Source organism: Adiantum capillus-veneris, chromosome 20 (assembly GCF_014529385.1).
Source record: "Adiantum capillus-veneris isolate H3 chromosome 20, ASM1452938v2, whole genome shotgun sequence".
In the NCBI taxonomy this organism is placed as follows: domain Eukaryota; kingdom Viridiplantae; phylum Streptophyta; class Polypodiopsida; order Polypodiales; family Pteridaceae; genus Adiantum; species Adiantum capillus-veneris.
The window spans coordinates 132,450,173-132,476,544 of NC_140950.1; the positions used below are offsets into that span (position 1 = coordinate 132,450,173).

General features: G+C 42.7%; 1 protein-coding gene across 2 annotated transcripts; it reads left to right on the forward strand.

Annotated features, from left to right (window-relative positions):
* Positions 1 to 26,152, forward strand: LOC147433254 (uncharacterized). 2 transcript variants are annotated; one of them, XR_015185596.1, is made up of 2 exons: positions 1 to 1,496; positions 25,948 to 26,152. XR_015185596.1 is itself a non-coding variant. In XM_086492875.1 (2 exons), the coding sequence occupies exons 1-2, from the start codon at positions 1,460 to 1,462 to the stop codon at positions 4,451 to 4,453; spliced, it is 846 nt and encodes a 281-aa protein (XP_086349001.1). In that variant the 5' UTR covers positions 3 to 1,459; the 3' UTR covers positions 4,454 to 5,986. The 2 variants fall into 2 exon arrangements, 1 of the variants encoding a protein (XP_086349001.1); XM_086492875.1 differs by lacking the exon at positions 25,948 to 26,152 and adding an exon at positions 3,645 to 5,986 and having other exon boundaries at positions 3 to 1,496.
* Positions 26,153 to 26,372: the final 220 nt, after the last annotated feature.

The window sequence follows — 26,372 nt, forward strand, 5'->3', positions numbered from 1 at the left end:
TGGAGTGCACGTGGATGGCCAGTAGGTTTTTAGCTTTGTGTGAAGGCAAGAGCTGATAGACGACATGACTCGATGTGATACGAGGAGGAAAACAAGGGCAGTCCTGTTGAGGAGTGCATTAACGCTGTGGAGAAGGCGTGCGAGTTCATGTTACTGTCACCTGACGCTTCCGCCAGCTCGCGCGTGGTTGCAGCTTGTTTATGCTTCGTCTATCCGTGCTACGCAATCCCTCTTCGTCTACCCCTGCTGTGTTGCGCGATACAGACTCTCTCTCTCTCTCTCTCTCTCCCGTTCCCCATAAATCCAAGCTCCTTAAATGTGAGACTTGCAAGCTGGAACACATCAACAGTGAAGCCTCTGCATCCACCGGCGTCTAGCACCTCGAGATCATGGGAGAGTCCGTCCAAACCTACGAGCTCTTGCAGCCCATCGCAGCCCCAAGGCAGAAGCTGAAGGCTAGGACAGGAGCTTATGTCCAAGTGTTTCAGTGAAGCGGGTAATGAAGAGATTACCCTCAAATTCGGACACCATTTAGTGTCTAACTTTTCAAGTGAAGAGGGCAACTCAGGAATCTCCGTCAAATTGTCCCAACCCACCCCTAAGGCAAAGAGTCCGGAGCCTTGAAAGGAGGTGCAAGTTCTCAGGAAGCCCGGACCTGAGAGGGTTGCAATGAGATGACAAGTTACAGAGTTGTTCAGGGAGCCCTCCTTCACCGATGTTGCAGCCGAACAAGTCTAAGGTCACCTGGCCGATGCTCGAAGGAAGAAAGGACAGGCTTAATTGGATTCTAACTGCAAGGTCACAAGTTTACGTAGATTTCCGAGGTTCTCGGGGAGCCTCCCTAAGTTTTTACAAAAACGAATTTGAATTTGTAAGGGAGCTACGTGCCGCTGGAATCTCCCCAATGCAGGAGCTGCTCACATGAAGAGATGAGAGCTTCCTAAGGTTGCCAATTGTAGATGGAAGCTCCTTTAAGCTTTCAGAGTAGTTTAAATTGAGGGTTGACAACTTGGTCAAGTTTCCAAGAGACTGTGGAAGCAGCATCAGATACCGCAGAGATTCCAGGCCTAGCACTTCGAGAGCAGTCAGCTGTCCGATGGCATCTGGCAGCCTTGTGGGACTGTGGCAATTATTCAGTCTCAGGAACTTGAGGGAATGCAAGCGGATAAGTCCATGGTTAGCTTTTCGCAACATCGCAAGTCGAGGTGTGTTAAAGTGGAACCGAGGCAGCCAATGGACTCTGGCACACTCTCCAGGTTGCCACACCAGCAGAACATGCACTGAGAGTTTTCCGATAGTGTGGCATCCTGGAGGTTTGGTCGCAGCTGCGCAAGGACGAGGGATGGCGAGATTAGGAGTGGCAAAAAGGCACGAAAACAGTGGTGGCAGGTGACGGCCAGCGTGTGACGTATTGGGGCCATCGACTGGAGCGCAGGGAGGACATGGCAGAGAGCCCCCAATGCCATCTCTAGACTTATACATCACAATCTCTTATGGTACCATTCTCAATTTTCCTTGAGCGAGCCTAAGATCATTGGTTTGATTAAATATTTTTTGACAGTGCTTTAATCTAGTAGTAGTCATATTAAAAGTCTAAGTATGTCAGCAAGTGTTGTCAATTGGTATCTAGTGCAATATGAAGCTATCAATATGCAAAACTGTGATACTGGAGCAATCACAAGAAGATTTAGAAATTTTCTCATGTAGGAAAATGGATTCTTTCTCAATGTTTTTCATACAACGCATAATATCATGACCTTCTGCTCGCTAAGCTGGAGGTAAAAAATTATTAGAGGCTAGAATATCCTTGGACCTTGTGACTTGGGATTAGAAGCCTAGTATTTACAAGCCACATGTCCACACTCAAGGCAAAGGATTGATGGCTCCTAGCTACATACTTAAAACCCATCTTGATCCCCATCGCATCCATGTCTTTGTCATTTGTAGCTATGGATAGCCTATATGTTGGGCAACTTTGTCTGCTTTGGTAGAGTTAGAGAGGCCTCGGATGGCAACTAAGGCATTCACACACACACACACACACACACACTTTTTCTAATGCAACTATTGGTAAGTATACATCATAGGGGCACAAATAATGTAGGAGGATCTTACCATGTCTTTAGGATAGGGAATGTCTAACTCCTATGTAAATAATTGCGTATAAGTGTTCGAACTTGCCATGTGGGAGCTTTGTTAGCTCAAATTGTTGCATACATTACAATGTATCCAAACACTTGAATGCTTCAATGCCTTGAAATGGGGGTCCTCTTCTCTACTACAGTGTGATTGGGCTCTAGTGCCTTTGAATACAACAAACATTGATACGGGTAATGACTTCGATTGATGTGTGTGAACAATGTGGTAGCAATTGGTCGTGGGAGCAAATGTTTATGAAGCCAAAGACTTCGATGACTTTTTGGTGTGTGTGTGTAGACACTTATAAAATTAATTAAAAGGAGAACGAGACTACGAGGGCTAGGATTGCAAATTTGCAAGGCATCTGATGACGCAGGTAGTAGTTGCAACGGCAGCGACAATGGAGATCGGAGCATGGGCGAGCAAAACTTGATGGGCGTCGATGAGAAGCCCGAGTCAGGTTATGATATAAAGGAGATGCAGGATACTGCCAGAGGCGTTGTCAAGCAGATTGATGATGTCTCCATGTGTGGAGAAAGCTCATCAGGTGTTGCAGGTGCTTCGACGCTTGAATAGTGCAGCAAGCCAGTAGCGGCATTGCAACTTGTCACATGTTCCAGGTGCTTTTTTGACTCTTGAATAGGGTAGCAAGCGAGCAGAGGTTGTATTTGAGGAGCCAAGGGGTTGAACGTTGAATCTTGAGGAGATTTGGCAAGAAAATGGCCAGCATGATTGGACTTGGAAGCAACAACAATGGAAGGCGAGGGACCGCCGAGGGTGGCTCTAGTGATGGAGATGGCAATTAGAGCCGAGTCCCCCCCTTATTAGAGGGGTTAGTGGGTGCAAGACTCACCCTTGGGTCACACCATAGGGGTAGCAAAATCCTCAAGTGAAAGTAGGGATGAAGCAAAGAACGTGCAATGTATTTGATTGGAAGGAAACTCCTACAAAGGAGAAGAAGAAAAATTACTTGTAACATTAGCTTGTGACCTTGCTTTTTCAAAGTACTCATAGGGGGTATTTTTGGCTTTCTAAAAGAAACCCTTAGTGTTGGGCTGGGTAAGCCTCAAGACTATATAACACATAGCATTTAAAGGGGAGGGGGGGGGGGTAAAGGGGATCAATGGCAGGGAACTGGAATGGGGCTTATCGAGGGGATCTGGATTGTGCATACCTGTAAAAACTAAACCTGGACAGAGGGGGGGGGGTTGAGCATGCTGGCCAAATTCAAAACATGGGCCATGGGACGCGTGGCGACTGCTGATTGGTTGCATGGTGAGCCCGCGAGTGGGGGGATACGGGAGTTTGGCGGGGGGAAGGTCATGCATGTTTTCTGCAAGCATCTCAAGGCTCGACCATGGGGTTATGCACGAGCTTGGCCATGTGAGACAGGGAGTGCGTTGTGTGGCTGGCTGTGTGTGTCTGTGTGTGTGTGTGTGTGAGGAAAATAGAGGGAATTATTGTCATGCTTTTGATGAGCTAATTTGGCTTGAGGTTGTGGCTAGGGGATGGCTCGTTCGATTCACCTGCTAAAAAGGGGAAGAGAACATGGCAAAGGGGTGGTTGCTCTCGCATCACAAGAGGAAAGGCCGATGTCTCACCAAAGGCAAAGAATGGGGAGGAGGTCCAGCCTACGGAGAAGTTCGAGAAGGTGGACATAGCTAAAGAGCAAGAAGAGGGACCCTTGTGTCATGAGGAGAGCTTCACTACTCCTCCCACATCTCCTCATGTAGAAGGGGCTACTTCTCAACCAAGGAGAAGTCCACGGAAGCACACCTTGCCTGAGATGGGCACACCTTCGAGCCTAAACATCCGTCCGCGAAAGAAGTTGGTGGGCTCAAGGGAATGTGGAGTTGAGGCAAAGGATGTAGCAAAGGGAGAAGCACAGGAGGTATTTGAGGATCTTGCAAAGCAAGAAGAGGCAGCCAACATCCAAGATCCAAAAGTCTATCTAGAGATTGAGCTCCCTGATGGACGGCTAGCACGCCAATGCCGTGCAAGTGTTGATTGCCCAAAGCGATCGGCCTTCATCTTCAAAAGACTACGGATGATGTCTCACCTCAAGACTTTCCATGGAATCATTGTAGAGATTGAAAAGCGCCCTGGAGGTCGCCCCCTTCACAAAGAAGCTGAGAGAAGAGCAAAGCTCATGCCCAATCCGGAAGTGAAAGCTTGGCATACAGAAGCTTTAAAGAGATTTGGCGACAAGGATAGGAAGTTTAGGCAAAATTGTAAAAGGTATCAGCGCATTGTCATGCAGCTCTGCTCCCAAGCAAAGAAAGATGCCAAGAAAATGCACATTAAGTTTGTTTGAAGCTTATGTGTTTAATGAACAGTGATCAAGGGCTGATTGCAGGCCGAGTTCAATGCTGAATGTATGCCGAATGCGGCTGAAAGGGCAAAAATATGCTTTAATGATGCTAAAAAATGGTATGCTTGAAGTGGACACGGATGGGGTATTGTGCCATAGGACTGCAGTGCTCGATGTGCTCTACCGGCCAGTCTTTACGGCTCGTCGATTGGAGCTACGGTGAAGAAGTTATGGCAGTTCGAAGTTTAAGTCAATTGCAGATCTGTACCGGATTGAGCACCTGCCGATAAAAGGTCAAATGTGATAGGAATGCATGAGTCCGAAGTGCTCACTTTCAGGAGCATGTTGGTCTTTTCAGTTTGTCAATCGGGGTTTCATTTCGCAAGATATGGTCAATTTAAGTATCACGGGGGGCCGGGTTCGAACCGCCCTGGTCGGCTCGATTGGTGTCTCGGCCGAAAGTTTGTTTATTGTCCAGGGTTGGGATGCGGGAGCAGAAATAGCTTGATGAGTCTCATGACCGGGATGTCGTTTGATGCAATGCTTGGCCGGCAGTGGTCGTATTGGTAATACCTGGCTGACAGGGAAGTAACTCTGACATTTTTATCGGATGTGATGGAAAGGCCTTGCTTCAATGCAATCACTTGTATTTGCAGCTTAAAGATATGTATGCCAAATGTGATTCCCTTACGATGTTTATGGCTGCCAATGAAAAAGCCTGGCAAAGCTTCGGCCGACATGCGTATCGGACACGAAGTCCCGAGCTTGTCCGAAGTCCCGAGCTTTTGGCCGATTTGTATGCCAAATGTGATGCCGTTACGAAGGCCGACCGGCTAATTGTTGTGCTTGGAATTGCCTTTGCCAACATGTATGTCAAATGTGACGCCGTACAAGGGCATTAAAACCCTAGCAAGCCCATTAAGGCCGGCCGTCCAAGGGCCATTGTTGATGGCCGCCCGTTTTAAGCAAAGGAAGGGTTTTTTTTTAATGAAGTGTGAAGCCAAGCAAAGGGGAAAAAAAATAAGAGCCATGGCGTTCAACAGGGCAGCGAATGACGCAGGAGGACAGCTCCGCTCGGCCTGGGTGTTCTGATGCTTTGATGGCGCCGAGCACGAAACACGAATTGACCAGAATGCCGGCGCGCTCACATTCGGGGCAAGTTGCGTCGCTTTTGGAGGAACTCGACTTCGGCCTGCCACGTCAGCAAGAGGCCGTACCCATTAGCGACATCGCTAATGGGTGCCTCGGTTTTTTTTAGCAAGCCTCCCATGCAAATATAAAAAGAAAAGGAACGGCTTCTTTCAGTTATCTTCGTGAGTAAGCTCCTTCTCATAATCTAAAAAGGCTCTCTGAGCTCTCCTCTTAAGCTCCATCTTCGGGGAAGCTCTAATAGCCGCCTAATAAGCTCTTAAGCGAATCCCCATAAGCTCTTGATGCTCTTAAGCTAATCCTCCTAAGCTCCGCTACTTATCTTGGAGCTCCTTAAGCTCGGAAGCTCCTCATAAGCGGGTCATAATCCTCTAATCCTAAGTTCTTAAGCCGAATTAAGCCATATAAGCTTGATGTCCTTAATCTAATCCTCCTCATAATCTTATGCTCTTCTAGCCGCCTAATATGCTCTGAAGCTCTATACTCTTAAGCTTTGGATAACGGAAGCTCCATTTTCTTAATCTCCATAGCCTTAAGCCATTCATAATCGAGATTTTCTAAATCTCCATGTCCGAGTCTCCATAGCCGGAACAAAGCCTAATCTCAAACAGTTAACAGTGTCCATTTGAAGCAGGAAGCGGAAGGCAGAGTAAGCAGGATTCCATCAATTTTCTTGTTTAGCACCTGGTTTTAGCCAGGATTTCTTCTTGTTAAGAGCATTTAAGCTCCGTTAGTGATCGATTAATCATGGATTTTGTCAATTAACTGGGGATTAAATGGTCTGCCTGTTTTAAATACTGCTGTCGATAAATTGTATCTGCTACACCTTGTTTCCCGCACCTCTCATAGCCACGGGCCCGGTGCCTTCCTGGCTCACCTTTCACACAATTATCCCTCGACATTCTTGGTGAACCCGACGTGAAACGAGCCGGGGTGAGCAGTGTGGTGAAGAGGGATGTCGACACCGCAAGAGGCTGCCATGCAGCAAATGATGCAGCAATTTGCTGCTTACATGCAACAATAGCAGGCTGCTCAACAGCAGTACAATTTGCAGGAGAGGATCCGTAAAGCTCGGCACACAGTTACCGAAAAATTACATCGATTTGAAGGCCGGGATATTAGCAAATTCTGCAATATCTATGAATAGGCAATGGAAGAGAATGGAATTGATGATTAGAATGCAATAGAAGGGTTCCATTTGATTGCTGAGCCGGAACTTAGGAGTCGAATTAAAGAAATTCAGGTGCTTCAAGGCGCAAATTGGCAGGATTTCAAGAAGGTGCTTCAGGAGGAGTACTTCCTGGAGGACTCTCAAAGAGTAACCAGGCAAAGTTTCATGAAGTGGGTGCAGAAGAAGAACAAAAATCTGTTTGCACGAGAGTTAATGCGAGAATTTGAGAAGAAATTTGAGCAATTGTCTTCGACAGAGCAACTTTCAATGAGGGATCAGAAGGTGGAGTTGTTCATTCAGGCTGCTGATCCTCGACTTCAAAAGAGTTTAATGCAGTTGCTAGAGGATCCAAGTCGAGAATTGGGCTTGACATCCAGCTGGAAGGTAGTCACCGAAGCAGTCAACATGATTGTGAAACGACAGATGAGAGTTGACAAGATGATCGTGGCTGACATCATGGATGTTGCGGAGGAGGAACCTAAAGAGAAAACAACCTCGGCAATACCCAGTGTGGAGGAGCCAGTTCTTGACGAATTGGTGAAAGGTATTCAAGAGTTGAATTTGAATTTTAAAGCTGTTAAATTTGATGGTCTAGCTGCAAAAGGGTCTACATCGGAGCCTAGGCAGCAGCCACCACGCAAAGGCTGGGACCGATGCATGTGGTGTGACAGTGAAGACCACAAGTATGTTAAGGAATGTGATGAATTTGACGAAGCATATAAAAAGAATATGGTATTCTAGAAGGACAAGAAGATACACCTTAGGGCAACAGGTGAGATGCTTCGCCTGAACTTCGGTAGGGGCGGCATGAAGAAGATAGTTGATGAGATTCAGCATAATGTTGCTCTTGTGGAGGCAGCTACTTATGGGCTGCAAGTCTGTGGGAAGGGTGATGAAGATGGTGCAGGTACCAAGGGTCAATTATGGCCTTATGCTTTGAAGACAACAGAAACTGGACAGGTAACTTATGGGAAGCTGTGGCAAGTAGGGAATTCAATTCGAGAAACCACAGGGTGGACTGATCCAGTGGATTCCCTCTCAGTGTATGCATTCATTGCGAAGTCTCAAGCTAATGAGGCTATGGTGGAGGAGAAGCGGAAAAGAGATGAAGAAGCTCCTGGGACATCGAAGAGGACAACGAGGTTCAACAACAAGAAAGAAGAAAGTCCTGCTCCAAAGCCCGCTCCTGAAGTGGTGATGGAGGATGCACCTAAGGACAAAAAGCAAGGTAAACCCAGGGGACCCTCTTATAAGCTCAAGTATGACATTGAATCTGCAAGGAAGGTTGAAGGGGATTTGGTAAACTCCTTTACTTGGTCACCACCACTAGAATGGGATCCTGATTCCATGGAAGCACTACTTGAGCCTGTTGATGACGAGTTGCCTTCCTCCAACTCCTCATTCAAATCAAATATACGATATTGCTTTTGTTTCTCCCCATCCTCGAAAGCATCCAATCGTGCCTCCATCCTGCCCGACATCCCTCGATCTCCCTCTGCTTTCCAGGTTACGTTTAGGTCAATGGACTGCATAACTTGTTTTGCCTCCCAAGGTACATTGAGGTCCAGCATTTGTTTGCTCTCCATACTTGTTGTGGCTTCTTCCCTCTACCCTCCTGCCTCTCAGAGATAATGCGTGGCCTCTCTGCCCAAACCCCGACAGTGTGGCCTCTCCGCCAATCGACCCCCCTCAAAAGCGTCCCAAATTCAAATTTCCACCCTGATGACATGGCACTTCCCTCAGGCTTATCTCGCTTGAATTTGGCCAGCATGCCCAGCCCCCCCAACTGTCCAGGTTTAGTTTTTACAGGTATGCACGGTCCAGATCCCCTCGATAAGCCCCATTCCAGTTCCTTGCCATTGATCCCCTTCCCCCCCCCCCCCCCTTTAAATGCTATGTGTTATATAGTCCTGAGGCTGGGTTAGGGGGACTTTCATAGTTTTCAGTGCATGATGGAGACTTCCTTAGCTTTCATTTCACATCCTCTCTTTATTTTACACCTTACATAATTTTAGTAAATTTTACACACACACATATGTTTATAGAAAATGTAAATTGCACGACTATAGGATGGTATATATGGTGCTCGGAGTTTTGTTAGATGGCAATAGTTCAGGTGGTAAAGAGTATAATATGTGTTACCATATACATGTGGTAGTGATGTGTGTGAAAACACTAGGACCACCGGGGCATTTTTCCCTCTTTAGGAGGTTTTCTCCCTCGTGCATTGTATATACGTCCATCACTTTAGGGCTATCTATCTTTCTCTTGCACACTAAGTAATACACTCTCTATTGTGTGCCTTGAGCTTCCTTCATCTTATCCAGGTTGTGTGCGTTTCCCTGCAACCCTAATTCCAACAATTGGTATTAGAGCAGGTCACGTCCTCTCGAGCTTAGTTGCCAGCGTCGCCAGAACATCCCTGCTCGTTTTCTCAGAGTTCAACAAGCTTTGGCAAGCGTCAGCAGGTCAACAAAAATTTGGGCGTGGTCATAAAGTTCGGTCTGCTCATAATTTTATTTCGGGCTCATTTCGACCTTCGATTCCACTACAGCCAAGTCTGCACATGCAATTTTTTCATTTTATGCATAATTTTTGTCAGTGCCAATTACTGCATAACATGTCCCATATAGTCTAATGCGGGTTGTGCTATATAGCACGTGTTGGTGTCACTCAGTTTCTCCTCATTTCGGGAAATTTTCACATCAGGTGCATGAATTTTCCATGGCTAACAACAACACAATGTGTTCAAGATGTTTGCTGCTGAGAACAGATTGGATGGGGACAATTACTCTATGTGGGCTTACATGATGCAACATGTAATTGTATCAAAGGGAGTTTGGAACATTGTGCAGGGAATTGATGCGCGTCTTGGTACTGTGGATGCATTCGATATTAGAGGATGCTCCAGGTTTTGCTTCCAGGGTTGCTACTGTCAGAGGTGTTTTGCCTACGGTTGAGCAGGCTCATAAGGATGTAAGAGATGCCCAGGCTCATGCATTGATTGCATTGTCTGTGAAGTGCACTATCACTCCTCACATCCGTTCAACAAAATCTGCAAAACTGACTTGGGATATTCTAGCAGGTCTTTATGCAAGCCGCAATGAGGCTAAAATTGCTTTGCTGGCGTAAAGAGTTGGAATCAAAGATTATGCATTAGGAAGATGAAATGGACACTTTCCTTGCTGGTGTCAAGGATGTTAATGAGCAACTAATTCTGCAAGAAAAGTCATTTTCGATAGTTCACTTGTGCATACAGTTCTTGATGCTTTGCCAGATTCTTACTTGACTTTTGCTAGTACTTGGAGACTTATGACCTAAGGAAATCATGAAGTTGTCAAGTTTGATGCATTATGCACATTGCTGTTACAAGAGTCACTTTCCAGAAAAACAGGACTAGGCAGCATGCAGTTGGAGATGCTTTTATTGCAGCTCAAAGAAAAGGTGGGAACAAAAATGTAACCACTTCTTATGGTTCTACTGCAAGTGGAAAGACTTTTGTTCCTAATGCTTCTACTGGCAGCGCTTTGTCTGGAAATTTTGGTGATAAGGACAAAAAGAAGATATGTTGCCATTATTGTAAAGCTAATGATCACTTGATCAAGCAGCATCCGAAATTGAAGGCAAAAGAGGCTAAGAAGAATGAGGCAGGATCCACTACACAGGTCCAATACAAGTGCAATGATTGTAGAGTCTTCGGTCAAAGGAGATTGTGATGTTGATGTTGATACATAATGGGCATTTAGTGTAGAGTGCACTTATGATCCTATTGTCCATGATGCATGTATGTCAGTTGTTGTAGATTCACATGTGTGGTATTTTGACACTATTGCTAGAAAGCACATTACCTCACATCATGATTTGTTTACCTCTATTGAGTGTGTGCCTCATGGGAATACAGTCACTTGTGTCAACAATGCCTCTTATCCTGTTCAACGAGTTAGAAAGGTTGTGCTTACTGCTGCAAATGACAGTTCTTTCACACTTGTTAATGCATTGTATGTACCTGGGATAAAAAAGAACCTTTTGTCTGTATCTGCACTTGCTAGACTTGGTCTCGTAGTGAAATTTGTGGATGATAGATGCACAGTTCATGATCTCAGTTTTGGTGGATGAAATTGTTGCATCTGGCCTTTTGTGTCGTGGGCTGTATAAGCTCACTTTGTATGACAAGTGTGGAATTTTTTTTGCAAATGCAGTTGTAGATTCAAGGGCCGTTTCAGATGGAAAACTGTGGTATGCATGTTTTGGGCATCTCAATTTTTCTAGTTTGCTACGTTTGTAGAAATCTGATACGGTTGCTTCTTTGCCGCCTCTTGAAGCACCTGTCAAACATGTTTGTAAAGGTTGTATTTTGGGTAAAATGGAGCGTACTATGTTTCCAAAGGATGGGTCCGTTCATGCTACTTGAAGATTGCAACTTGTGCATAGTGATGTTTGTGGACCTATGCAAACTATGTCCTTGGGAAATTACTTGTACTTTGTGACTTTCATTGATGACTACTCCAAGCATGCATGGGTATATCCGTTGAAAGCTAAGTCCAAAGTGTTTATGCGCTTCAAGCAATTTCTTGCTATGGCTGAAAATGTCTCAAAATGTACTATGGACACCCTTCGTTCCGATTGAGGGGGGAGTATATGTCTCATGAGTTTAATGCATTTCTGGCTAGTCGTGGGATAAACACCAATGTATAGTGCCGTATATGCCTCAGCAAAATGGTGTTGTTGAGAGGGAAAACATATCACTTACGGAAATGGCACGATGTATGGTCAAAATTCAAGCTTTGCCACATTTGTTTTGGCTCGAAGCTGTCATGTGTGCCAGATATGTACTTAACAAGTGTCCTACAAAAGCTTTGCAGTCTATGACTCCATATGAAGCATGGCAACATAGAAAGCCTTCTATTGAGCACATGCGTGTTTTTTGCTGTTTGGCTCATAGTTTAGTGCCACAAGTGAAGCACAGAAAATTGGATGATAAGGCTGTCAAATGTATTTTGGTTGGTTATAGTGCTGAAAGCAAAGGTTACAAGTTGTACCATCCGGAATCAAAGCGTATTTTGGTCTCACGTGATGTTGTGTTTGTGGAAGATTTTGTTCAGCCTTTGCTGTCATGTAGTAGAGCTAGTAATGTAAGCTCATAGGACATTTATGACTGTTTATTGCCTCTTTTCAATGATGGAAGTTCAAATGTAAATTCAAATGAGGCAAATGTACAACCTATAGGGGTTTCTGAAAATGTTGCACATCAGCCTATTACTGATGTAGGTGTACATGATGTACTTGATGAGGAAAGGGCTGAAAATGAGCAAGCTAGAGGTATGCCAAAATGGCTGGTGCACACTTTGCATGACAATAAATTGGATGCACCTTTGTCTAGTCATACTCGTTCAGGCTCTCGCCATGCATCTTATGCATCAGATTGTTATGCTTTGGCTGTGTCTAGCTTACGTGATGTTGAGGGACCTCTATCTTTTGATGAAGCACATAATTCAAAAACTTGGATGGCTGCCATGCAATCCGAATATGATGCACTTATAGAAAATGACACATGGACTTTATGTGATTTGACTCTAGCAAAAAGGCCATTGGTACAAAGTGGTTTTACAAGCTGAAACACAAGTCGGATGGTGAGATTGATCTCTATAAGGCTCGACTTGTTGCAAAGGGTTATACACAACAAAAAGGCATACATTATGAAGAGACTTTTGCTCCCACTTATTGTATGACTATTGTGCATTTTCTATGTACATTGGCACCTCATTTTGGTTGGGATGTATATCAATCAAACATTGTTACTGCTTTCTTGAATGGTGACATATTTGAGGAAGTTTATGTAACGCAACCTCACGGTTTTGTCAAGAAAGGACAAGAGGATAAAGTGTGCAAATGTAATAAAGCTTTGTATGGGTTGAAGAAATCTCCTCGTGCTTGGTATAAGAAGGCTGACATTCATTTGGTCAAACTAGGCTTTTGTAACAGTCCAACAGAAAGCACACTGTATGTCAAGCATGAGGGTGATGTACTTCTCATTGTTGTTCTTTATGTGGATGATTTGCTGATCACTAGTCCCAAAAAGACACATATTGCTGAATTTAAGACTGATTTGAACGCTACTTTCAAGATGAAAGGTTTGGGGCTGTTGCATCATTACTTGGGCATACAAATTAAGCAGTGTGATGGTGGTATTTCCTTGTGTCAAAAAAGTTACATAGAGACATTGCTATGTAAGTGTGGACTTGAGGATTGCAAACCTTTTGCCACTCCAATCGAAACAGATTTGAAGTTGAGTCTACATGATGCTGGTGATCCTGCTGATGGCACTCTTCACCAAGTTGTCGTTGGCTGCCTCATTTATGTATGCAATACGAGGCCAGATATTCAATTTGCAGTCTCACAAGTCGATAGATTTATGCATAGCCTAGGGTCTAAGCATTGACAGATAGTCAAGACGATTTTTTGCTACTTGAGTGGCACTTGTCATCTTGGCTTGTTTTATCCCAAGGGGGGACCATTGCTACCAGATTTACATGCTTTTTTGGACTCATATTGGGCTAGTTGTTATGACATGTGAGTGTCCACAAGTGGTTTCTGTTTCATGCTTGGGAGTTCATGCATTTCATGGTTGAGCAAGAAGCAACCTACTTTGGCCACTTTCAATTATGAGGCTGAGTACAGGGCAGTCTTCACAACTTCAGTTGAGTGTGTATGGCTCAGACGCCTTATGGCTGATTTGGGTGTTGGACAAGACATTGCCAACATCATCTACACTAACAGTCAGAGCGCATTGGCAGTTGCGAGGAGCCCACTTTTTCATGCTCGCACAAAGCACATTGAGGTGCATTACCACTATGTCAGGGAGAGGCTCTCAGCAAGAGAGATCATCTTGGCTTATGTGCCAACACATGAAAACCTTGAAGATCTTTTCAAAAAGGCATTGTCTCATGAGAAGTTCGAAGATTTCTGCAAAGCTTTGGCATGGCACTTCCTGTCCTGAGGGCATGACACCTCCCTTTACTCTTCGTGCCAGCCCTCATTCATCGCATCACTCCCAGGGAGGTTTGTTACCATATACATGTGGTAGTGATGTGTGAACACACTAGGACCATCAGGGAATTTTTCCCTCTTTAGGAGATTTCCCCCCAGCGTGCATTGTATATACGCCCATCACTCTAGGGCTATCTATCTTTTTATTGCACACTAAGTAGTACATTCTCTGTTGTGTGCCTTGAGCTTCCTTCGTCTTCTCCAAGCTGTGTGCGTTTCCCTGCAACCTTAATTCCAACAATATTGTATATGCAAACTCTTTTTATGGGTCAGACAAGATAGAAGATGGTTTTCTTTGGGATTTTGTAATTCATAAAAATCCTCCACTGAGGCTCTCGCGAATGAGGTTTTTCCAATAAATAATGCTCAAACAAATGGAATGTCATGAAAATAGATTTCTAACCTTCTAAAATTATTTTCCATCTTAATTTGGCCACTTAAGTCAAGGGAAAATAAAAGAAAAAAAGTGAAGTGGATAAGTGTTTATAGACTAGCTTGGTCACTAAGGCTTGGAACCCAAAGGAGAGGAGTCTATAAAAGAACAGGGATAATTTCCCCTTAGTAATCTCATTTAAGGGTACAAATCACGGAAGGATAAATCTGTCCATAGTAGCCTTGATCCAAGGTACATGACAAAGGAGATTACCTAGAGTAATTATAGGATTCTAAAAATGGAAGTACTTGTAATAATTTAAGTAAATAAAAAAACTCCTTAGACTCCAAGTATTAAGTCTAGCAAGCCTTACGATAACGTTAAAATTCACTACGTATAGTCTAAATCTAGTAGGTTTTGGGACAAGTCTTGTGATACCTCTAGAGTTTTGTGCTAAGGTTTTGCACATGCGGTAAAATTTTAAATTCCCAAAGATGAATCTAACTTTTACCAAAGCTCTATCCTAAATTAGCAAGCACGCTAAGATTCATAAGCGTCCATGGGATTGTGCAAAGGTCTTGCACCCGAGCCGGCAAATTTAAAGCTAAGACTAGGATTGTTCACATTATCGAACTATCAATTTGAGTCAAGAAGGAGGGGTGAGATAAATCTTAGAGTGCCCCCTCATGAAAATACCATTGAGTAGGGCTATCCCCCCCCATTCCCCCCCCAAATAAAAAGGGTTTTTAACACGCGGTTGAAATCTATCATGCAAAAGATGATTGAGGTAAATGTAGTTGAGATCACTCTCTATTAGTTAAAGTTCTTTTGGCATTGAGTTATATGAGATTAACAAACAAATCAAAGAGTTGATGAAGCAAGATCATATGCCATTGATAAAGACAATGTGGAGCTTGATAAGAAATTGGAAAACAAAAAAGTTGAGCAAATGGAAAAAATCAAACACTATAGAAGGAGGAAAGCGACAGAGGAAGTGCAGCTCGTCGGCACGTTGAAGGCAACATATATTCATAAAGTACTCAAAAGAAAGGCCAAGCAACAAGCAAAGGAGGACTCCAAAAAACAAAATATAGAAGATTTAGAGTCTCCATTGGACTCCCCCAAGGGCCAAGACACAACACAAGAAGAACCGCCACGAGACGATACAACTGTTGAAAACAATCAAGACACTCCTATTGAGATAGAGCAACAATTCTCCCCAATTCTCCCTATTGTGATCCTTAGGTGTTGAGTGACCTAGTTGTAGGTGTAGCTTTCTTGTCTTTAGATTTTGATATCCATTCCGTTTACACCTTAGCATATAAGTAGCTAGACTCAGGGTTTAGCGCTTGATAGAGGCTAGAAGTTGGGGACTTGCTAGATCTACTCATGAGAGGCATAGGGAGTTGTGAACGAGATATGAAAGACATTTCATTTTGATTTTTTCTCGATGATTTAAAAGTACTATTCCATCATCCATTTCACCGTCAAATTTGTAGTGTTTGTTTGTTTTTGTTCCTAGATTCATTTCAACATTTAGGAGTAGCAACCAATACCATCAAATTGGGTTAAAAATTTTAGGGCAAAAATTGTAGAAAACCATATTTTGGTAAGTGAGACCATAACTTAGAAAATTGGAAAATTTTATGGTGAGAGCTTGGAAGCTAATAAAAACCCAAAAATTTGTGGAAAAAGGGGATAAACAAACCCAAGAGAATCAATCTAGAAAGTTTCATCCAGTATGGTGGAGGAACATGGATGCGATCCATGTACCTCTGTGACTGGTTGACCAAAAACTGATACCATTGGGTCAAGGATGGTTTCTAATCATTGAATACAGAATTTTGGAGTGAAATTGACACTAAAAACACACTGAAAATCAAGAAATTGGGCAAACCAACAAAAGCTTGGGAGATAAACCAAAATTTGGGATCTTTTAAATTTTAGAGATCCAAATCCAAAAGGGGGTGAGAGTTGACCTCTATAGGGCATACCAATTCTCCTAACCAAGTTTTATGCAATAATGTTGTCAAACATGGATTGCAATCCATGTATCTTTTGACTATTTGAGATAGAGATTTGAGAGATAGATGGTTGACAACATTTATAATAATTTTTACAGAGGGCACCATAACATAAATTGCAAAAAAGATGACCAAATTATCAAAAAATCACTAGCTAATCAAAATCTACAAGGCAGACACAAATTTTTTCTTTTGATTGACGAAAAGTTTTTCAAATCCAAGACTAAGTGTTGGAGTAGATTATTTAAACTACAAGTAAACATCAAGCAAAGTCTGGGTCCATATCTGATGGAACATGCATTTCATCTTGAAACGACAAAGAGTGCTTAATTTGTACACGAAGTGCATGTCAGTTGTGTTAAAACTACCTAATGAAACTCGATTTTTCAAGCACGTCTATACATTGGAATCACTCCTACTCAGTAAGTGCGTTGTGATTGACACTTTCAACTGCACAACCTTTGATGAATGGCAGCTTGAGAAGATTGAAAAAGTGAAAGAGAAAATCACATGTCTTTGTGGGTCCATAAAAAAATCTGCTTGGTGGAGGAGAGTAATTATGTTTGTGATTTGAAACCTTGATCAGAAGGTGCCAAATATGGGCAAAGTGTGGATGATATGGTGGTCATTCCAACAAAGTTTGGAAAATCTTGAGGAGTTAAAAGAGTCTGTAGTAAAGAAGGAGTGGCGACTACCATTCTCTACAAAACAATGAAGAATTTTGGCCAAGTATTTTCATGTAAGATGGAAGAGTGCTCTCTTAATTTCATCCAACTATCAACTTTTATATGAATAGCCCTCATGGCATTTTGATCGGGGTGGCAAAATACTTCTTCTGGGAAATAGACTTGCCTAGCTGCACTCCAAAAGTCTATTAACATGTCAAATAGAAAGCCTAATTCATAATGTTGCTTGCTTTTGTGAATGCATATGCACACTGTGGATCATATATATTCGGAGCAATCCATGGTCACTTTGCAAGCTCTCACTCATTTCCATGCTTCCTTTGCCTCCAAAATTGCAAAGTTCGATTGAGCTGTAGGATGCAAAAAATTATTTGATATATGCTTGGCTGGCATTCTAAGCATCATGCCCCAATCAATAACGCCAATGTGGGGTTTATTTGTGAGAGTAAAATCTAGAATTATGTTGTAGGGATGTAAGTCATTGTGCAATATATCAGCTGAGTGAGTAGCCGCAACGCCATCAATAAGAGCGTATAAGATTGCTGGCATTTGCTCAATCACTGCTTTGAGCCGTGTAGTCTCTGTGGTAAGTGCTGATTTGTTGGTGGCAAATTCCTCCAACCAGTTGTAGCCTATGTATGCACTGTCTAAATGCTCCTTGGATCAATGGCAGGCGGCATATCATGTCTCCCAAGGAACCCACATTGTAATATGGGAAGATTGTGATCTAGGGGGCCTCAGTGTGGTAACGCCAATGCATCTTACAATGGAGTAGTAAAGTGTTTGCATTCCTTGCTCTGTCTTGAAGCTATCAAATTTTACCTGATTCTCACCCTTGCAACATTTTTATACATATGTAATGTGATTTGGAAATAAAGAAATGCTTTTAATGGTGTATAATGTGCATACTCCAAAAGTTACTGCTCCAATCCTTGTACTTTTAACCAGGGATTCGTGGTGTCGTGTTGCTCTGCTTCCATGATGCAAAAAAGAGCAAAGAAATGCAAGCTAAGCTTCTTTGAAGCCTACATTTATTGAGCAGTGATCGGGGCTTGTTAATAGGCCAAGTTTAATGCTAAATGTATGCCAAATGCGGATTTAAGGGGCTAGAACTTATGTTTTTTATGCTAAAAGTGGGTATATCTGAAGTGACAAGTAATGAAAGCTTATGGGCTAGATTTGTAGTGCTCAAGGTGCTCTACGGGCCTATCTTTACAGCTCCTCAATCGGAGCTACGATGAAGAAGTTATGTTAGTTTGAAGTTGGGATCGATTGTAGTTAGATACAAGATTGGGCAGCTGCAGATGAAAGGTCAAGGGTGAAGTAAGTGCGTGGAATTGAAGTGATCATCTTGTGGAGCACATCGGTCTTTTTAGATTGACCATTGGTTGCCAAGATATTGGTAATTTAAGTTTCATCGAGGGCGAGTTCTGTACCAGTTTGGTCGCCTCAGTGAGTGTGCCAACTGGGACTTTTTGGCTTTTGACCAGGTTCTAGGAAATGGTGCACTTAATAGGGCACCAAATGGTCAATGAGTATCTCGTCCAAAATGCCATCTCATGCAGCACATTGAAAGCGAGGTATGTTGCCAGAATTATGCTCAGTGATAAGTTCCCATTCAAAATGTCATCACTAAAAATGCCTTGAGTGCGGAATATGCCTAGCAATGCCTTAGCGACCGGAGGAGCAGGGAGAGGAAGAGAGTCTTGCGCTGGGCTATAAGGGTCTTATGGACGAGTGTGTGCAAGAAGCAACTCGCCATGGCACCCCTATTTGGTCCGAGTGCCACAAAATTTGGTGCTCCTCTCAACCGAGTCTTACAAGAGGGCGAGTGAGTTTTTTTGAGCACCAAAAAAACCGAGCAAGTCCCTCAATATACCTCTCTCTCTCTATCTCTCTCTCTCTCTTCCCCCCTCCTGGGCCCCTTTTTTCTTTTTCTTCTTGCTTGTACACATTACTTGAAGGACTTATGTTTCCTGTTTGTAGGGAAAATGCATGAGCACTCATATCCCAACAAAAATGAGGATTTGAGGATCTGAGATGTCACCAAGTCCTTCAGTCTAACAATGACTTCAGTTGAAGGTTGCGGCTCCTCTGTGCCTACAAAGAAGGTTGGGTGTCTAGCGCCTTGGCATTGTTATCTCACTGCTCACAACAACATTCTATTTCAAGTACTCCTGCACCCTCAGTCTCTGCCCTTTCCCCCTTCTGGATCCTCAATCTACTTATCATTGAATAAGGCCACAAGACCCTCAATCTCTATCTCGTATAGGTCTTGAACGTGATATGTGGATGTGATTACATTTGGACTGAGAGAGCTGCATGGTCTTGCCAAAAGAGTTTCCTAGGGCTCTTAGCATAGGGCTTGGAGCTATACACACGTAGACCAAAGATTGCACACAGAGAGAGAGAGAGAGAGAGAGAGAGAGAGAGAGAGAGAGAGAGAGAGAGAGAGAGAGAGAGGCCCTTGTTCATTTCATGCATGGTTGCATGAACTACTAGTGCCACATGTAGATCGATTTGAAAACATTTGGTTCCATTAAGAAGTGTGAGAATTTGTCCAAATTTCTTTGATGAAAATATTTTTTAAAAACCATAGACATACTTGATCACATTAATATTATATGAAAGAAGGCTCTTGGGCATGTTGGAGAAGTTGAACAACCGAAAGGGTCTGCAAAGCCTTAATGGCAGTTGTGCGGCTTTTGCAACATGTTCGAGAGCTTTTTTTAAAATGTAGATATGATCAAGTTTTGAACAAGTTACCGATTTTATATTAAAACACAAAAAATATAGAGCAACAGCACTTGAATCCACCATCGATCCATCGCCACCCCATGTTGGAATTGGTCCATCCGGTGTAGACTAATTTCATGAAGGTTAAAGGAAGGCTTGATAAAGCCATTTTATGTTTTAAAAACAAAAAGCCCTAGATCGGTACACTATGTTACCATATACATGTGGTAGTGATGTGTGTGAACACACTAGGAATGCCGGGGCATTGTTTCCATGTTTAGGAGGTTTTTCCCCCGTGCATTGTATATACGCCCATCACTCTAGGGCTATCTATCTTTCCATTGCACACTAAGTAACACGCTCTCTATTGTGTGCATTGAGCCTCCTTTGTCTTCTCCAAGCTGTGTGTGTTTCTCTGCAACCCTAATTCCAACAATTGGTATCACAGCAGGTTACATCCTCCCGGGCTTAGTCGAATGATGCTCCAGCACACGCCTGCTCACTTTCTCCGAGTATAGTGAGGTTTGGAAAGCATTCGTAGGTCGACAAATATTTTGAGAAAGCTTGTAGTGCTCAGATTTCTGATTCTGGCTCATTTCAGCCTCTGGTTCCACTACAGGCACGTCTGCACATGCAAGTTTGTCATTTTGTGGAGAATTTCTATCAGTGCCATTTTTTGCATAACAGGTGTCTTACAGTCTTCTACGGTTTGTGCTATATAGCACGTGTTAATCCCACTCCATTTCTCCTATTTTTGGGCAGTTTTCACATCAGGTGCAACATTTACCATGGCTGACAACAACACAGATGTCTTCAACATGTTTGCTGCTGAGGACAGGTTGGATGGGGACAATTACCCTATGTGGGCTTATATGATGCAACACATTCTTGTGTCAAAGGGCGTATGGAATATTGTGCAGGGCATTGATGTACGTCCTAGTTCTGAGGATGGAGGCGATGTTGAGGATGTTGCAGGTCTTGCTGCAAGGATTGTTGCTATTAGAGTTGTTTTGCCTACGGTAGAACAAGCTCGTTGGGATGTAAAGGATACACATGCTCATGCATTGATTGTGTTGTCTGTTAAGCACACCATTGTTCCTCATGTCCGTTCAGCAAAATCTGCAAAACAGGCTTGGGATATTTTGGCTGGTCTTTATGCAAGTCTCAATGAGGCTAAAATTGCTTTGCGGCGTAAAGATCCGGAGTCAAAGATTATGCATGAGGAAGATGATATGGACACTTTCCTTGGTAGTGTCAAGGATATCAATGAGCAACTTATTTCTTCAGGTGAAGTCATTTGAGACAGTTCCCTTGTGCAGACTGTTCTTGATGCCTTACCTGATTCTTACCAAACTTTTGCTAGTACTTGGAGACTTATGACCCAAGGAAATCCAGAAGTTGTCAAGTTTGATGCATTATGCACATTGCTATTGCAAGAGTCACTTTCTAGAAAAAACAGGACTAGACAGCGTGCAGTTGAACAGGATTTTATTGCTTGTCAAAGAAAGGGTGGTAATAGCAATGCAGCCACTTCTTATGGTTTTGCTGCGAGTGGCAAACCTTCTGTTCCAAATGCTTCTTCTGGTAGCACATCGTCTGGCAATTTTGGTGATAAGGGCAAAAAGAAGATGCGTTGCCATTATTGTAAAGCTAATGATCACTTGATCAAGCAGTGTCCTAAGTTAAAGGCCAAAGAGGCTAAGAAGAAAGAGGGTGGTTCCATTGCAAATGCTGGTTCCACTACAAATGTAGCCATTGTTGAGTCTTCTGTAAAAGGAGACTATAATGTTGATGTTGATGTAGAATGGGATTTTAGTGAAGAGTGCACTTACAATCCTGCTATCCATGGTGCATGCATGTCAGTTGCTGCAGATTCACATGTGTGGTATTTTGACAATGGTGCTACAAAGCACATTACCTCACATCGTGAATTGTTCACCTCTCTCGAGTCTGTCCCTCATGAGAATTCAGTCACTTGTGCCAACAATGCCTCTTATCCAGTTCAAAGAGTTGGAAAGATTGTGCTTACTACTGCAAATGGCAGTTCCTTCACACTTCTTGATGCACTTTATGCACCTGGAATCAAGAAGAATCTTTTGTCTGTATCTACACTTGCTAGACTTGGACTTGTAGTCAAATTTGTGGATGACAGATGTACAGTTCATGATCTCAGTTTTGGTGAAAAAATTGTTGCATCTAGGCTTTTGTGTTGTGGGCCGTATAAGCTCACTTTGTATGACAAGTGTGGATAAAATTCTGCAAATGTAGTTGCAGATTCAAGGGCTATTTTAGATGCAAAACTTTGGCATGCACGTTTTGGTCATCTGAATTTTGCCAGTTTACTACGTTTGCAGAAATCTGATATAGTTGCTTCCTTGCCAGCTCTCGAAGCACCTGTCAAACATGTTTGTGAAGGCTGTATTTTGCAACGTTCTAAGTTTCCAAAGGATGGTTCAGTTCAGGCCACATGCAGGTTGCAGCTTGTTCATAGTGATGTTTGTGGGCCCATGCAAACTCCGTCCTTAGGTAATTATCTTTACTTCGTGACTTTCATGGATGATTACTCCATGCATGCATGGGTATTTCTGCTTCAAGCGAAGTCCAAAGTTTTTATGTGCTTAAAACAATTTTTGGCTATGGCTGAAAATGTCTCGAAATGTACTATGGGTACCCTCCGTTCCGATCGAGGGGGGGAGTATATGTCTCATGAATTCAATGCATTTCTGGCTAGTCGTGGGATAAATCACCAATGTACAGTGTCTTATACACCTCGGCAAAATGGTGTTGCTGAGAGGAAAAACAGGTTACTTACGGAAATGGCACGATGTATGGTCAAAAGTCAAGCTTTGCCGCATTCTTTTTGGCTTGAGGCCATCATGTGTGCAACTTATGTACTAAACATGTGTCCTATGAAAGCTTTGCAGTCTATTACTCCATATGAAGCATGGCATGATAGAAAGTCTTCTATTGAGCACATGCGTGTTTTTGGCTGTTTGGCATATGCTTTGGTGCCACAAACACAAAGTAGAAAATTGGATGATAAGGCTGTCACATGTATTTTTGTTGGTTATAGTGTCGAAAGCAAAGGTTACAGGTTGTATCATCCGCAAACAAAACGTATTGTGGTTTCATTGGATGTAGTGTTTGTGAAAGATTCTATTTAGCCCTTGCTGTCATGTACTAGAGACAGTAATATAAGCTCACATGACATTTATGACACTTTGTTGCCTCTTTTTAGTGGTGGAAACACGAATGTAAACTCCAATAAGGCAAATGTACAACCTATGGGGGTTTCCGAAAATGTTACAAATCAGCCTATTACTGATGCAAATGTACATGATGTACTTGATGAGGAAAGGGCTGAAAATGAGCAGGCTAGAGGTATGCCAAAATGGCTGGTGCATACATTGCGTGACACTAAATTGGATGTACCTTTGTCTAGTCGTACTCGTTCAGGCTCTCGCCATGCATCTTATGCATCAGATTATTATGCTTTGGCTGTGTCTAGCTTACACGATGTTGAGGAGCCTCTGTCTTCTGATGAAGCACAAAATTCCGAAAATTGGATGGCTGCCATGCAATCAAAATATGATGCACTTATAGAAAATGACACATGGACTTTATGTGATTTGCCTCCTGGGAAGAAGGCCATTAATACGAAGTGGGTTTACAAGTTATGAATTTTGCCCTATGATGAGTTTTCACGCTCCTTTGGCAACACCCGAACGATGCAATGGAGATTACGGACACCAACATGAGGTGTTATAGGGGTGTCCCCATGCACAATGTAGAAGTCATGCTGTTTGATGGCATGGAGTGTTCGAAAAAATGAGTTTCACAAACATACAAAATTCCCTTTTGGATAGATTCAAAGAGGAATTGCTCTAAAATAATAGGCACTTTTTGCAATTTAGCACTTTTTTCTTCAATTTCCAAAGAGGATTTTCTCCATTTCTCCGTCCCTTCATGCGGTTGTTATGATTTTGCAATCGGCCCAAGGATAAGCTAAGACATACTTTTTGCAAAAACTGATGGCATGGACTTGTGATCGGTCTTGATAGGACCATATTTCATTGCATAGTGGAGTCGGCCTTGCTAGGACCAAATTCAGTTGTGAGCAAGAGAATGTACTTGAAGATCTGCAAGGTGATGATTTAGAGGGCATGAAGACTCCTTTTCAAACAAGATTTTGTGATATAGAGCTCTCAATAGTGCAATCTCTTCGTGTTGCATATGATTGTTCATTGTGTTGATATTGACAGGGAAGTAGATGCAATTTTCAATATGCCTGTTGAACTTTGTGCTACAGAAGTTCAAAGATATTTGGATGAGGGGAGAAACTTGAAGAGTAGACTACAACAGATGTGGCTAGTTTGCATATAATATGTGGAAATTGTAGTTTATAGCATGAGATATGTAGGGTAGAGGAATCTTCTAAAGCGATGGACCGAGAGCTTTTGTGTTTATTGGATGAATCTTTGGAAGTATTCTCAAATACGGATGTTAAGGGTACCAAGAAATTTGATTTTGTGTATAAACAAGTTCATCCAGATGCGGTTGATGCTAAGCTTATGCAATTGCTAGATGAGGCTCTACTCAATTTTGGGCATGTACAAACTAGAAAAATGTTTTGCGATGCATCTTGAGAGCCTACAATGAAGAGAGCTTTGCCATGGGGACTCATGTACTCAGATATGCAGGACCAAAATTCTAATGCTAGGAGGGGTGAAGGCGCATTACCAATGCTCCTACCCATTACTGTGATTAGCAAAAATTGGCTCGTCAAGTTGCATAAGGGATACGGCAATATCTAGTGATACCTGATGGGCTATATAGGATTTGATGTTACCCTATGATGTAGGGGATTTTTGGTTAGCTTTTGATCCAAGGGGAGACGGTTTTATGCATGGTCCATGGCAATTAATCGATATGATATTTGATACTGGTGGAGATGGATATGTTCACGGTCTCGGGAAGTTGACTTATATGCCATATGATCCAAGTGGGGTTCATGATGATTTATTGGTTATTTCATGCTTGTGCTCTACTAGTGGGGAATTCTTGTGTTTTCCCTATGATCTTGGAGGAGGATACTCTCCCATGATGTCGCAGATTGGCAGATTGTTGATGGTATGCTTAGAGTGGGGTAGTGGTTATCTATTTACAGGTTTTTGTTGGTAGTTTTGAATAATGGTTGGCACATAACAAAGGATGTGCATGTGCAGAGGGGGTGGATGTCGTGCTACTTTGCATGCACGGGGTGAAAGATGTGAATTTGCATGCAATTTCAAGTTTTACCAAGATTATGAACATTTCCAAAATCTTCTATGACATCAAGATGACTAGAATGTGTGCTAAATGTGGGTTTTGGGGCCAAGCAATGAAGATTGATGCATGTACACCAAGATAAAATAAAGCTACCAAATTGTGGTTAAATAGGTCAAGAGTGTAGTGCTTGACATGCTCTCCATGTTTGTCTTTACGGCTTGTCAATCGGAGTTCGAGCGAGAAAGATATGGGCAGTGCAAGATTTTCCAGGGACTAGTTTTGCTGGTGATTGGACCTCTCTTGGGATGTGTGCTGAGGAAGATGAATTAGGTTTAACAAGGGTCTGAGTGCTAGTGCTCAAAAAGTGCTACAACATCTACTTTATAGGGCTCAAATCCGGTATTTAATGCTCATCTTATGGCTAAAATACTTGTGCTCACAGACTTGGGATGTCTATGATCAGGGAAGGTTAGTGTGCATGCAGTTTTGGCATTGACTTGCTCAATAGGTGGGAAAACTATGGTGCTTGGAAATTCCTTAGTCAGTATTCATGCCAAACATGGTGTACTTTAGAGGGCAATAAGTCTTTGAGGAGCATCTTGTCCGAAATGCCATCTCTTGCAGTGCATTGATAGCGGGGTACTAGCTCGTGGAGTTGTGCTCAACACTACAGTGGTTGATATGTAGGCCTAATGTGATGATCAATCAATAATTTGACCAAGATGTATGCTAGATGTGTTGTGTTTGGCAGTGTTTGGTTGATAAGTATGTCAAATGTGTTGTGCTTCGGAAATCACAAACGTGCTTGAGGAGCTATTGATTATGGGATTATGCCAAATATGGCAATGGCAAGGGAGTTTTGGATGGCTTGGAGATGCGTTGGTCACTATGTAATAAAATGTGTTGCACTTACAAAAGCACCTAAAATGTGTTGCACTATGCGTTGGTCACTATGTAATAAAATGTGTTGCACTTACAAAAGCACCTAAAGTTGTTGATGAGCTCTGTTCAAAATGTCATTTACTGGAACACGTTGATTACAGGATATGCCCAATATGGATGTCACAAGGAAGTTGCGGGGGCAGTTTTTAAAGGAATGCAAAGTGAAGGTTTTTCTACAAAATGCTATCACTTGTGCTTGCACCTTGCCCGCAAATTAGAGGATATGGGAGAGACATGATGTGCTTAGCAATGTTTTGATTGATATGTAATCCAACATTTTGCAAGGCAATGCCTTGCTGATATTTATACCAGATATGGTGCCTTTATTAAACCAAAGGAGTGCCGCCCAAGGGAAGGGGGTCAATGACCGCCCAAGGGTTAATGAATGTGTGAAGGGGGGAAAAATAAGGAAAACATCTCATGAGCAACAATGCCAGCAACGAGCAGAGGTGCATGGAGAGGAAGAGAAGCTCGTGCTCAACTGTAGGGGTCTCAAATGAGAGCGGGCAAGAAGCGAAAATCCCTC

Coding starts and splice junctions, on each gene's coding strand:
- LOC147433254 (XM_086492875.1), top strand. CDS start 1,460: ATGCCATCTCTAGACTTATACATCACAATCTCTTATG. Junction 1,497..3,644: donor ATACATCACAATCTCTTATG/GTACCATTCTCA, acceptor GGTTGTGGCTAG/GGGATGGCTCGTTCGATTCA.